An 11868-nucleotide genomic window follows, 5' to 3' on the forward strand; every position below is an offset into this window, starting at 1 on the left:
GAAAGTCTGCAGTGACATTATCTTTGCTTGATAGAAAGAAAAATCATATTGTTTTATGCAGGGATTAGCCCCGTCATGGATTAGGTAATTTGTGAAGTCAACGTTTTAACCGAATTTTTAAGTAAATCATTTTTCCCGCTCTTCAACATGTATTTCATAATACAACAATTATTCTAGGTAAGTTAATTGAAAAACCCGACAACACTGTAGGTATTTATTCTGTAAGGGAAAACAACATCACATTCATTAAGTACACTCTGCGTCATAAGTAAACAGACCTCAGTACTTTTAAAGTACCAATTTATTAAGTACAGAACGCAATACAACGAGTAATACTGGTCCTTTAATCTGTGTAAAACAAATATTCTTATATTACAATATATTTTTCTATTACTTTCCTATTATTATTAATTATACTTATTTTGGCAACGCAACACAACAATACAGATTTCCCTCCATTGACTATGTATAAAATTAGACACCAGTCTGCGTCTGTTCAGCAGTAGGTTGCCGCAAGGGTAGCTCCTCGTTGACGTACACGGAGGGCTTCACGAATTTCTTGGCGATAGCGTCCCGTCCCAGGGACAGCAGCATGGTGACCAGGTACAGGAAGACAAGCAGGAAACCTGTGAGCACACCTACTCCCACGGTCGTCCCTGCGTGTCGCCAGTCCAACACAGAGTACACGAACGGGTTTTGTTTGCTGTAAAAAGATATTTTGTTTCAACTTTAAACTACTCACAAACATATAGGTCATTAATTAAAAATAATAATTAATTTCTCATCATTTTTTTAACTGAAATACGTTAGGATGAAACTATTTGAACAAATAAATATATATCTCAATATATCTTTAAAAACACTAGTTTAAAGTGTTTTTGCTAAAAAAAAAAACACGCAATCAGGCGTTCTCACGCTAAACGTTATATTTTTTGTTCCAGTTGCGTGTTAATTTTTTTCACAAAGGCACTGTTAAATTAAAATTGTTAAATATGGTTCATTGCGCTAAGTCGTGTTAAATAAGATCCATTAAAATCAATAAAATAATATATTTTTTATTGATTTTGTTTTTGTAAGTTCTATAATATGTAATATCTAAAATACGCGTAGAAAAGTTAGAATACTTTTTATATTTTAGATTAAAATTTATAAAAATAAGAAAGAAATTTAAGAAAATTATCTACATTTTGTCACGCTAATCTCTGCCATAATCTCTACACTTCTATCTTCGGCTTTGCTAGACCATATTCCTTGACCACATCACGCCAATCTTTTGAACCAAGTACGACTAATTATGTAAATACTTACACGTCCACGCCTCCTGCCAAGTAATAAAAGAGCGTGAACAAGAAGAAAACCAAGGAGAAGCCGAGGGGATGGTACATGTGTAATAGCCTGGTTGGCTGTGCTGACGTCACCACCAGTACGAACATCACCACGGAGTTCAGGCCGTGGACCGCCACGTCCAGGCCGTAGTTCAGCTCCTCTTCTACTCCGGCTGGAAATTTACAGTGGATCATTAGTCGATTTCAAAGGATGAATTGCGATTCTATAATCTTTTTTGAAATTTGCTATGTATGTTTTTCGGATGGAATCTAGTAACTCAATTTTAAGCAGGTATCTGAAATTTTGAACATTCGTTTAGCTTTGAAGAGAATAGGTACATTATTATGATAGGCACGAGTCCCGCCGAGGGAACTCATCAATGTTTTATCGCACGAACATTTTTTTTCGTCTCGAATTGATGACAATCAACATTTGTGTCAAAATTTTATTTTTATAATCGGAAAAATTGCGTACTCAATTAAAATTTAAACATCACTTTTCAGTTACGAGTACGAGTAACGAGTGAAACAGGTATTGTTTATTAAATTCAGGGCTTTCTATTAGTTATTATTTACCTTCAAATAGTACAGTCCAGTAGAACAGGGTGATGAGGAAGGCCACAGGTGCTGCGATGTTGTACAATATCCAATAGGTCATCACGTACCATGGCAGCTGGTGTTTGGTTCCTGTTGAAGTTTCCAAAAAACTATCTAGGTTTCCGTGTTTTGTGATGATGATGATGATGATGACTACTATACCTTAACTAGAGTGTTAGCAACTTTACCCCTGCACGATATTTCAAAGAAATTTCTGTAGTTGTACCTCTAATTTTTTTGTAGATTTTGCCTGAATTATCAAAATCATCAATGTAATGTTCTAATATCTGTGTTTCATTTCATTTATAATGTAGTAGTACGTAAGTAGGATGATTAACTATAGTTTTCAATCGGTCAATATATTCAGCAGTGCAGGGTTAAAGTGAGTAAGTACAAAAGGCAGAGCGTGTTTCTAGTTTCTACAAGCTTTGCTTTTAGTATTATTGGGTTAAGTCACACTTTTTGTCTATAAATAATGTTTTGTGGCTTAGATGAGAGAGAGAGAGTGCTTTGTGGCTATATTAGTAGTGAAAAATGATCTGATGAAATTGAAATAAAACAAAATGTACTTACTAGTGGGTCCATAGAAAAACGATCGCGCAGACACAAGTGCAGCAAACCCTGTCGCCGCGACATTCGCGGTCAAGCCCCAATGTGTCAAATAGATGAACCAGAACCCGTATATACCGCTTTGTATGTACAAGATAGACGAAGCTAAGACTATTGCAAGGGAGCCCAGGAACAAGATAAGACGCAAGACAAATAGAGGAGTGGCTGATCTGTTGGTCTGCCAAACACTCAGATAGAATTCGCTCGGGTTGGCATGCTCCAACCCACACATCCGCACCTGACACTGTTCTTTGAAATATTTTTTTATAGCACTCATCGCGATCACCTACTACTTTACACACCAACACCTTATCGATAACGTATCAACTGCCAGTTACATTGTGAGTTATCTTTTGTCCGACCTATATATTTACGAATAGTGCCAAATTTGTTTGGTGATTCATCAAAAGGAGTGGAGGTTTAATTGTATAATGATTATACTATTATTGGACTTTTTAATATATGTTCAGTGATAGTGAACATTGTTTTTATTAATTCTCCTATTCATGGCCTACTAGAAACATCACAAGTTTATGCGATGGTTAGACAAACTGTCTCGAGGATATTTGTAGATGTAGTTTGAGAAAAAAATCCTATTTTTTGTCTCATTCTCAATATTCCTATGATACATACACGGTCATAGGCGAAGAACCTAGTAGAACCTCCAACAACTGCAGGGATTTTTCATCTATACTATATTATTATAAAGAAGTAAGCGTTTGTGAGTTTTTGTGTTTTAGGCGGGTGTTCTCATAAGGAAAGGTACATTATCCAACATTGCTATAGGATATATTTTATCTCAAAATTCCCATGGGAGCGAAGCCTCGGGCAACATATAATGGAATATTATAGAAGTTTTTGTCCAGTGAGTTACATATGACTTTACGACGTAAAGTTAACTATATGATTTCTGTAAATAAAAGACATTATTCATCTGAGAAAATCAGAATGTTTATTAAAGCGCTCACGTTGACACAACCAGCTGTGTGTTTTATAGTTTAGAAATCTAAAGATAAAACTTTCGATATCTCCACGAATCCTATGAAGATGTGCTTCACACCAAAGTCACTTGTCCTTTTTGCTGACACTTCCAGCTCCGATTTTATGTCCAGATGCTTCACTCTTCAAGCTTCTCGACTCAGGAATGCCTTGCCTGATGACATTAAAAATATCTACAATAGATTCGCTATCAAGAAAAATGTTATCATTTATTTTCCAGCGGGGTTAGCCCAAGTTTTGACAATAACGCAATCGTATCGACAACGCAACGTCAAAATCTAATAAAATTTTCATGAAAAAAAAAAACTCGTGCTAACCCCAAGAATATAAAAATAAAAAACTAAAAATAATAAATCGATAACACCCATCGGCCCACACTAAGCACTAAGCTTATTCGCGGGTCCGTGGGACACAAAAACAAAAACGGACACAACACACCCACAAACGCAGACAAACATCTGTGATCAACAAGTACAAATATTTGTCCGCGCTGGGAATCGAACCCAGTACCTTCAGAGAGCGGACGAGCGGCGCCGGTGATCTGGTACCAGTGGTACTGGTGACCACTACGTCATAAAGGTCGTCAAAACTGAAGGTAATTTGCAACAGATTTAGACGTCTAGGCATATATGTTACCGAGATCGGCACGATAATTAGGTATAATCATCGAAGGACGGCTTATCCTATGTCACACAACGCAGTTTAGCCCTAACATAAAAGTCTTTTTCTTTGTATTTATTGGTAAGCGAGTATAGACTTTATGATTGTTTTTTTAAATATATTTACTATTTTTGTATTATTTTACAAATGGTTATATTTTTTACTTTTCCCCGAAGGTGGACTGGTAGAGAATGCTTTTAGCATTTGTTCAACATAATACAGTATAAATAAATTTTGAATAAATCAATAAATAAAATCAAAATTAAAATACTTCTAAACTAAAATATTTAGTTGTTTTCTGTATAGTTCCACCCGATTCTAATAAATATCCGTTGGCAATTAGGAAATTTATAGATTGGGAATGTGCGTATAAAAATATATCAAACAATTCCTATTTCGAGTCAGGAAATGGATACATTTGAAATTTGAATTGTCTGCAGTCTTAAAAATCCGTTTAACTCATAATTATAATACTATTTTAGGTAGGTACTAGATTAATGTAATTTAATTGACGGACATTTTGGTCTCGTTTCTGATGTACCGGTTGCTTAACCAGTCTCTGCCCATGGATATCAAGACGGCCATGAAGTGGAGAGTCAGGAACACGACTGTTGAGCCGATGATCATGCGCGTGGTAGGACCGGTCTTCGACCAGTCTATGTTGGGGTATATCCATACGTTTCCGTTACTGTGAAATAATAAATTATTCAATTTAGTTTTCATTTATGATCGATCGCGACCAATGATGGCCTATATACACCTATATAAATGTATATGCCATCATCAGTCGCTGTATTTTTACTATTGCAGTTCGATAAATATTATCAATTTAGTTACAATGTAACATACCTATAATAGACCATCAAAATCTGACTGTAATTTTTTCAATAATTATATTTCATTTGTAAAGTGTATTTAATAAGTGATATAAATAAAATAATTGCTTTTCACTTACTGGATAAATCTACGAAATTATTTTATTTTAATTGAGAAAGAGCAAGAATTTAGGTGTCTAGTTGAGATTGCAACATGAAGGGTGATCTGAGAGCATTCGATGTAGTTTCCCAGCCATAAAGCATCAAGCTTGGGGTCTGCTTATTTATTTATTCTCGACTACGCATCGTCCTTGCGTATCGACGTTGCGGATTGGAACGATATTCTCTTTACGACTCATATCATCCTTGACGACGATGTTATCATATAAGTAGTTAGATATCAGTGTTGTTTTTTTTTAGTTTTAATACATATAGTTAGCTGCATATCATTCATGTTGATAGCGATAATCAGCCGATTTGGCGTATTGATAAAAAAAATAATGATATTTTTTTGTTATTCAAATGACCCTACGACATTAATGATATTATATGACAAAACACAGCCTGCCGAATTTGTGTTGACTTGATGTTACAAAAATACACGGCCGATGAATATGGTCAAGGTCGGTACGCAGGAGCGCACCATGACATCATTTGGCTCAGGTCAGCTGGGTACTATGAGTATAATATTTGTATGTCTGTTGCTATTAATCTAGTTCAGTTATCGTGGCGAAAAGGCCAAACCTGTTTCAACAAGCAAAAATATGGCGCGAAAGATTGAACAGCGCTTTTCAGTGCAGCCAAAGATTTAGATCTTTAAAAATTAGATCATTACAGACACTTTTTCACGTCAAATTTAAATTATACTTGTTGGTTTCGGGTACCAAATCGCAATAGAGGTTATAATATTTGACTCAAAGCTACAAATTAGCGTTTTGAAACCATCCCTGCTGAAAAGGAATGCCGAAAGAAACTCATTGAAAATGTATTGAACTTACAGTGAACAAATAATATTCTAATTATTTTATACTTTAAACAGTCATAAACTTACGGGTCGGTCCCGCCAACAAGGTAGTAGATGATGGTGAACAACAAGTAGACTAGAGAGATACTGAAGGGCTGGTAGAAGTGCAAGAAGCGCGAGGGGTGGCGGGCGGTGAGGAGCAGGATCATCATGAGGATCGAGCTCATGCCGTGGATCACCACATCCAGGATTGGGTCGATGTAGGCGAATGTGTGCACTGGAAATGTTAAAATTATAATTAACATACAAAAAATAATCATATGGCTGCTACAAAATCTTGCTGTAAATTGCGTTTTCGAAAAGGTCAGGGGTTGTATAGTAGTAGGGTTTGCGATACTTATGTCGAAAAATCAAAACAATCCAAGGAAAGTTTGTGTTGGACGTGTATAAATTATCTGATGAAATAATATATTAAATAATGTCCAAATCCTTACTAAGACGATAAAACGCGTGTAACCTTGATAGACCTGACTTTAACCCACAGATTCAGATAAATTAGGTAGATAGGCATTTATTCACAATATCTCAAAGTTATCTTGCAATTACAATCTACTTGGATAAAAAACAAAGCAGTAGTAGTGGTATTCGTCAATTGATCAATATCGATTTTTATTAGCGTTAATAGACTATAGCTGAAGACGTATAGTAACAAAGAATTTGAGCATATTTGGACTCTTTATTAGCATATTATGAATGCGACGAACGCTTATGTACCGATAATTATCGGTAATTATAATATCCATATATGTGTTTTCTTCGTGCAATAAAGAGTTTACAAACAAACAAACAAACATTATTGTTTGGAAATAAGGTAAAGATATCAATTTCTCATCGATAATATACTGAAATGTTTTGACTTTCGATATCAGATTTCATGTAGAGCCAAGCTCAGGTAATGCTAAGAGTTTCAAGTTTCTCTACATGCCTTTCTTTTTTCTCTCTAGCTCAAGTTTACAAGCCTTAACTTCACATATTAACTACTAGCTTCACTCCCTATGTGTAACTCCAGGTTATATTCTACCCGTGTACCAAATTTCATAACAATCGGTCCAGTTTTCCAAAGTTATCAACTCATTCGCTTCAGTAGTTTCGAAGCAAATTAGCTGTGAAGATTGCATGAGTGATTTTATATGGGTTCCGGATTTTTTTTAATTTAAATTAATTTGAGATACGGAACCATAAAAATATATTGCTTCATAGTAAATTCTATTCACATAATAGTTTAGTAGATTTTTCGTTAATCGAATACATGACTTCCGAAATAAAATTTTGGATCCATTATGGGATGCGTGAGTATTGGTGTTCTAATGTAAATATTTTTTTAGATAAAAAAATATTATTTTCAATTATTTTGCCCTGGTCTCCCCGATTTCTTAAGAGCAAAACGTCACGACAAGTCTTTGGTTGTCTATCAGATCCATGGTTCCAAATATTTTAACGTTCTTCATTTGAAAGGTTAAATAATTTTCAAAAATAGATTATTTAGTATTTTACATATGTATGTATTTTTAAATTTGACATATTACGTGAAAATAAAAATACCACGATATCTGATGCCAAGAACACTAATCCCAAGAGCCCATTTTCTATTGTTACAAAAACATTTAGTACATTATTCTATAACAATCGACATTTTAATTGGTGGCTATTAAAATCCTAAACTACGTATGAATGTTCTGAGAATTGTCACATGCGACAATATTATTATTGATCCTCGTTCAAATTAACGTTCGTTTACCTTAAATCCTGGCCTTTGACCGCCGTAACCTTATAGAGGTAATAAAAAATATTTCAACTTTAATACGTACTAACTAGCTGCGCCCGGTGCTTCGCTCCCGTGGAAATTTCGGGACAAAAATAAATAAATAAACATATAGGGACAAATCACACAGGTTGATACTCAACGATACTGTCGTTGAGTTAGTACTTTGGGGCTAAACAACAAACTATTTCTGTAACATACCTATACAATTATAGATAAACATCCAAGACCCAGATCTAATTGAAAAAGATTATTTTCCATGTTGACCTGACCGGGGTTCGAACCCGGGATCTCCAGTGTAGCAGTCCGGCATGATGACCATTAAGCCACAAAGGTCGTCACCGATCGTTAAACGACGTATTTGGGTGAATTTCACGAGCGTTTTTACGTCGCCGCGAGCTCTCATTAGTGTTTATTAAATTGTACCGTACACAGTTTTTATATATCTTGGTTAACTGAATAAATAAATATTGAATTGAATTTGTAGATAAAACTCAAATTAATATAGTTAAATAGATTTTTCACATTTTTAATAACAGCTAAATTTTATGGTCCAAACCGATTTTGATATTAACCGGTATTTGAAGGACATTTAAATCGACACTTAGCATAACGTATGTTCAGCCGTTTGGAAACCATCAGTTCTTCTCTAGCAGATGAGAGGATGCAAGCAAATCTTCATTATTGCTTGTTGAAAGCGTTTTGTTTTGTATTCCACAGATCTTTTTTCCTACTCATGTTTATAGAATTATCAAGGAGGCGTAGGTAATTAAAAAATAAATAGTAATTTATATAACTCACCTATAGCTGACAAAAATGTATAATAAAACGCTGTTATGAAGAAAGCGAACGGTAAGGCCACGTTGTACCAAAACCAGTATGCCTTCACATACCACGGCAGGCCGGAGGAACAATCTGGAAAATTGGACAAAACATGTGTATAGTTGACCTAATTGTATTAAAGTTCAATGGCGCACCAATTAAACAGAATTGCATTGAATATACTGTGGCATTGCTGCCAGCCTTCAGGGTGCACTTCTGCGGGGCAACAGACAGCGGGTTATATTTTATTTATAGTAATTGATTTTTTATTTATATTATTTTAGTATAAGTTTAATTTTAGTATAAGTTTAATTTTAGTATAAGTTTAATTTTAGTATAAGTTTAATTATAATTGTTTTTTATTGCAGTTACTTTCTATTTATTTTTTGTGATTTATTAATGTAAAATGGTGCAAATACTCTTTCTTTTCATCGGATTAATATAATAAAGAACAAGCGTTTTTTACTAATCAATGCCCAGCCTAAACCATAGAAGAAACACGAAATTTGGCCAAAACAAATTCCAAAGAATAAAACACGAAATTTGGCCAGTAGCTTCAGGTTATTACGTAGTGCTCAGATAAGAAAGGAATTTTCAAAATTTGACCCCTAAAGGGGTAAAAATTCGAGGTAAAGTTTGTATGAAGAATAACGAAAATCTTTACTGATCTGCTTGAAAATTGGCATAAATGCTATGTAACTAAAGATATGAGTAGACAGCTCAGCGGTAAACACCATTGAATTCACGTTGTTACTATTAATGGTTCGAATCCTGAACTTTAATAGAATTAAATCTGATTATCTATTTAGGGTGATTTCTGAGAAAGATTTGTCATAGTTTTACAGGTGGTTGTACTCGAGCGAAGCCGGGACGGGCTGCTAGTCGGATTATAAAAATAAAAAACTCACGATTTATGATGGAAATACTTACATGAAATAATGATTTTTAGTTATTAATAATTTATTTATGACAAGCTTTACTCGCAAACTCACAAAGCGGGAAATAACATATGAACTCAAGGTGATTTTTAATAACTAATAAATGTATTATGTACTAGCTTGTGCCCGCAGCTTCGCCCGCGTAATTTTCTCACGGAAGCAGTTATTTTTCCGCGATCATTTGATGTATATTCATACACTAAATTGCATGTATGGTACAAACTTACTTTCCCAGTTATAATCCTAATCATAAGTAATATTATAAATGCGAAAATAAGTTTGTTTATATGTTTGTTACCTTTTCACGCTCTATCTACTAAACCAATCTTCTTGAAATTTTGCATTTTGCATAGTTTGAAGTATGGAGAAGGGCATAGGGTATATTTCATAACTGTAACTTATGGTTGCCTGTAAAATAAGTGCCGCAATCAGAGGTTGCCTATCATTCAAAATATTTTTTCCCACTCTGAAGGAAGACGAAATGCGCGCATTACTTTGCGTTTGAAAGATATTAGATTATCAATTATCCGTCCAAATAACTATAAATAATTACGTCCTCGATAGCTATATATTTGTGCTGATAAGATCACATACCGTACCGAAACACTACTACGGTTTTAGGTAACATTTAAAATAAATAATAGCAAAATATTTTTGCTTCTTCTGGCGACATTACTTCAAGGTAACGAATTGCCGGTACTGGCATTTTTGTAAATATTTAATTTGCAAGTGTTTACTAAAGTTCAATTTAGTTAGTTTTATTTTTATAGATAAAATGTAAATCAAAAAAGTATATAAATAATTAAATATTTTTGCTAATTGAATTTTTAGCTATGATGATTTAAAAAAATGTTAAAATATTGCTTTTCAAGTTATATCATGCTGCGGCATTATTATTCGATTACAACACGACGTGGTCAATTAGAATGGTTAGATATATTATTCGATCGTTATCATTAGGAAACATTATCATTTAGTTAAAAAAAAAAAACACTAAACTCACCAATAGATCCAGTAAAGGCTGCGATGGATACCCAGCATCCAAAAAATGTACACAATGTATACGTAATAATTCCCCAATGTGTCATGTATATGGGCCAGTATCTAGCATCTATTTGTTCAGTAATGATGGACAGAACTATAGTTGCAATCAACATCCCGACACATGCCAGGAATATTACAAGTCTGATGAGGAGTAGTGGTAATGCGGAGCGGTCCTTTTGAAAAGAGCTGAGCCAAAATTCAGATCCGTCGGATCCATCCTCATTGTCTAAATACCACATGCGTTTTTTGAACTGGCAGCTGAGGTCTCCCTTGTTGCCTCCCAATTTTACGACTGACTTCGTTCACTGGCTAATGAACACTGCGTCCCCGCGGCTACGTTATCGAAACGCCGCCGACACTGTGCGTGACTGTTGAGTTACGTAGGTATAGTTATCTTATAAAAAATGTAAAATCACGATAAAAGATTACACCTAATATGACGACAAGCGAATTTGTACTCTGAGCTTAAGGAAGATAGGTCTACCATTATATGTAGTCTGAATTCGTCGTCGAAACCGGACAGTGGAACCGGTTTTGGAAATTGCACATAAACCCACCGCGGTCGTCGTCTAAGGTCCAAGTCACGCAAAAAATTTACATACTTACATTGTTTCCTGTAATCATAAAGTAATTAGTCAGCATGTTTTGTTCAGATCGGTCGAATCGGTCAGTTAGGTTGGTCACCTTACCAAAGAGCCACTTACCATGTTATACTTTTATAGTATTATCCTTATATGTTATAATTACCAAAGTCCTCTTTCGCGCCTGTCTGTTCGCGTAAAATTCAAAAACTACTGCATACGAACTAGTACGGATCTTTTCAACAATAGATATGATTCCTGAGGAAGTTTAACGAGCGAAGCCCAGATGAGCCACTAGTACCTATTAATTTAGAACAAAATTTTTTTGAAGACAACTACCATTGAGACAAAATTATGAATTATATTTGTGCCGGTGACACTATCGACAAACAGTGCACGAAACTTTTTGGTTTCGACGTACATCGCTGGTTTTTCCTTGTTTTAAACAACGCTCATATACAAATTACGTAATGGAAGTATGTTAATTGATTCGGGTCAGTATCTGTCTGAGTTCGCCGATAGTATGTAGTATAGCATAGCCATTAGAAGAATCGCCGTCAAGGTCCGTCAAAACAGGATAAATTTAAATCGCGTGGGTTGCGAAGGCGTGTGGAAGATCCCGTTGCACCAGATCATTACTTACATTGTGTGTCATTGTATTAAAACTATATGTAAGTGTAGTCATTACCAAT

At 34.8% G+C, this 11868-nt stretch overlaps 2 protein-coding genes across 2 annotated transcripts; both read right to left on the reverse strand.

Moving 5' to 3' along the window:
- Positions 1-200: 200 nt before the first annotated feature.
- On the reverse strand, positions 201-2892 carry LOC128676215 (protein rolling stone-like). Its single transcript, XM_053756209.2, has 4 exons — positions 2496-2892; positions 1902-2012; positions 1309-1498; positions 201-703 (listed from the first exon to the last, which is right to left on the reverse strand). The coding sequence occupies exons 1-4, from the start codon at positions 2806-2808 to the stop codon at positions 475-477; spliced, it is 843 nt and encodes a 280-aa protein (XP_053612184.1). The 5' UTR covers positions 2809-2892; the 3' UTR covers positions 201-474.
- A 565-nt stretch (positions 2893-3457) lies between these two features.
- On the reverse strand, positions 3458-10956 carry LOC128678885 (protein rolling stone-like). The gene is made up of 5 exons (XM_053760779.2): positions 10555-10956; positions 8593-8706; positions 6057-6246; positions 4708-4878; positions 3458-3684 (listed from the first exon to the last, which is right to left on the reverse strand). The coding sequence occupies exons 1-5, from the start codon at positions 10832-10834 to the stop codon at positions 3597-3599; spliced, it is 843 nt and encodes a 280-aa protein (XP_053616754.1). The 5' UTR covers positions 10835-10956; the 3' UTR covers positions 3458-3596.
- Positions 10957-11868: the final 912 nt, after the last annotated feature.

This window comes from Plodia interpunctella, chromosome 2 (genome assembly GCF_027563975.2).
Source record: "Plodia interpunctella isolate USDA-ARS_2022_Savannah chromosome 2, ilPloInte3.2, whole genome shotgun sequence".
NCBI classification, from domain to species: Eukaryota; Metazoa; Arthropoda; class Insecta; order Lepidoptera; family Pyralidae; genus Plodia; species Plodia interpunctella.

Bases quoted from the DNA above. Each gene is read 5' to 3' on its own strand.
- LOC128676215 (XM_053756209.2), bottom strand. From the start codon at position 2,808: ATGAGTGCTATAAAAAAATATTTCAAAGAACAGTGTCAGGTGCGGATG. The intron at 2,013-2,495 runs GTAAGTACATTT...AAACTTCAACAG, and splicing joins GTTTTTCTATGGACCCACTA to GAACCAAACACCAGCTGCCA. The intron at 704-1,308 runs GTAAGTATTTAC...ATCTTTTTACAG, and splicing joins TTGGCAGGAGGCGTGGACGT to CAAACAAAACCCGTTCGTGT.
- LOC128678885 (XM_053760779.2), bottom strand. From the start codon at position 10,834: ATGTGGTATTTAGACAATGAGGATGGATCCGACGGATCTGAATTTTGG. The intron at 6,247-8,592 runs GTGAGTTATATA...TAACATTTCCAG, and splicing joins TACATTTTTGTCAGCTATAG to TGCACACATTCGCCTACATC. The intron at 3,685-4,707 runs GTCCGTCAATTA...TAATGTCATCAG, and splicing joins ATCAGAAACGAGACCAAAAT to GCAAGGCATTCCTGAGTCGA.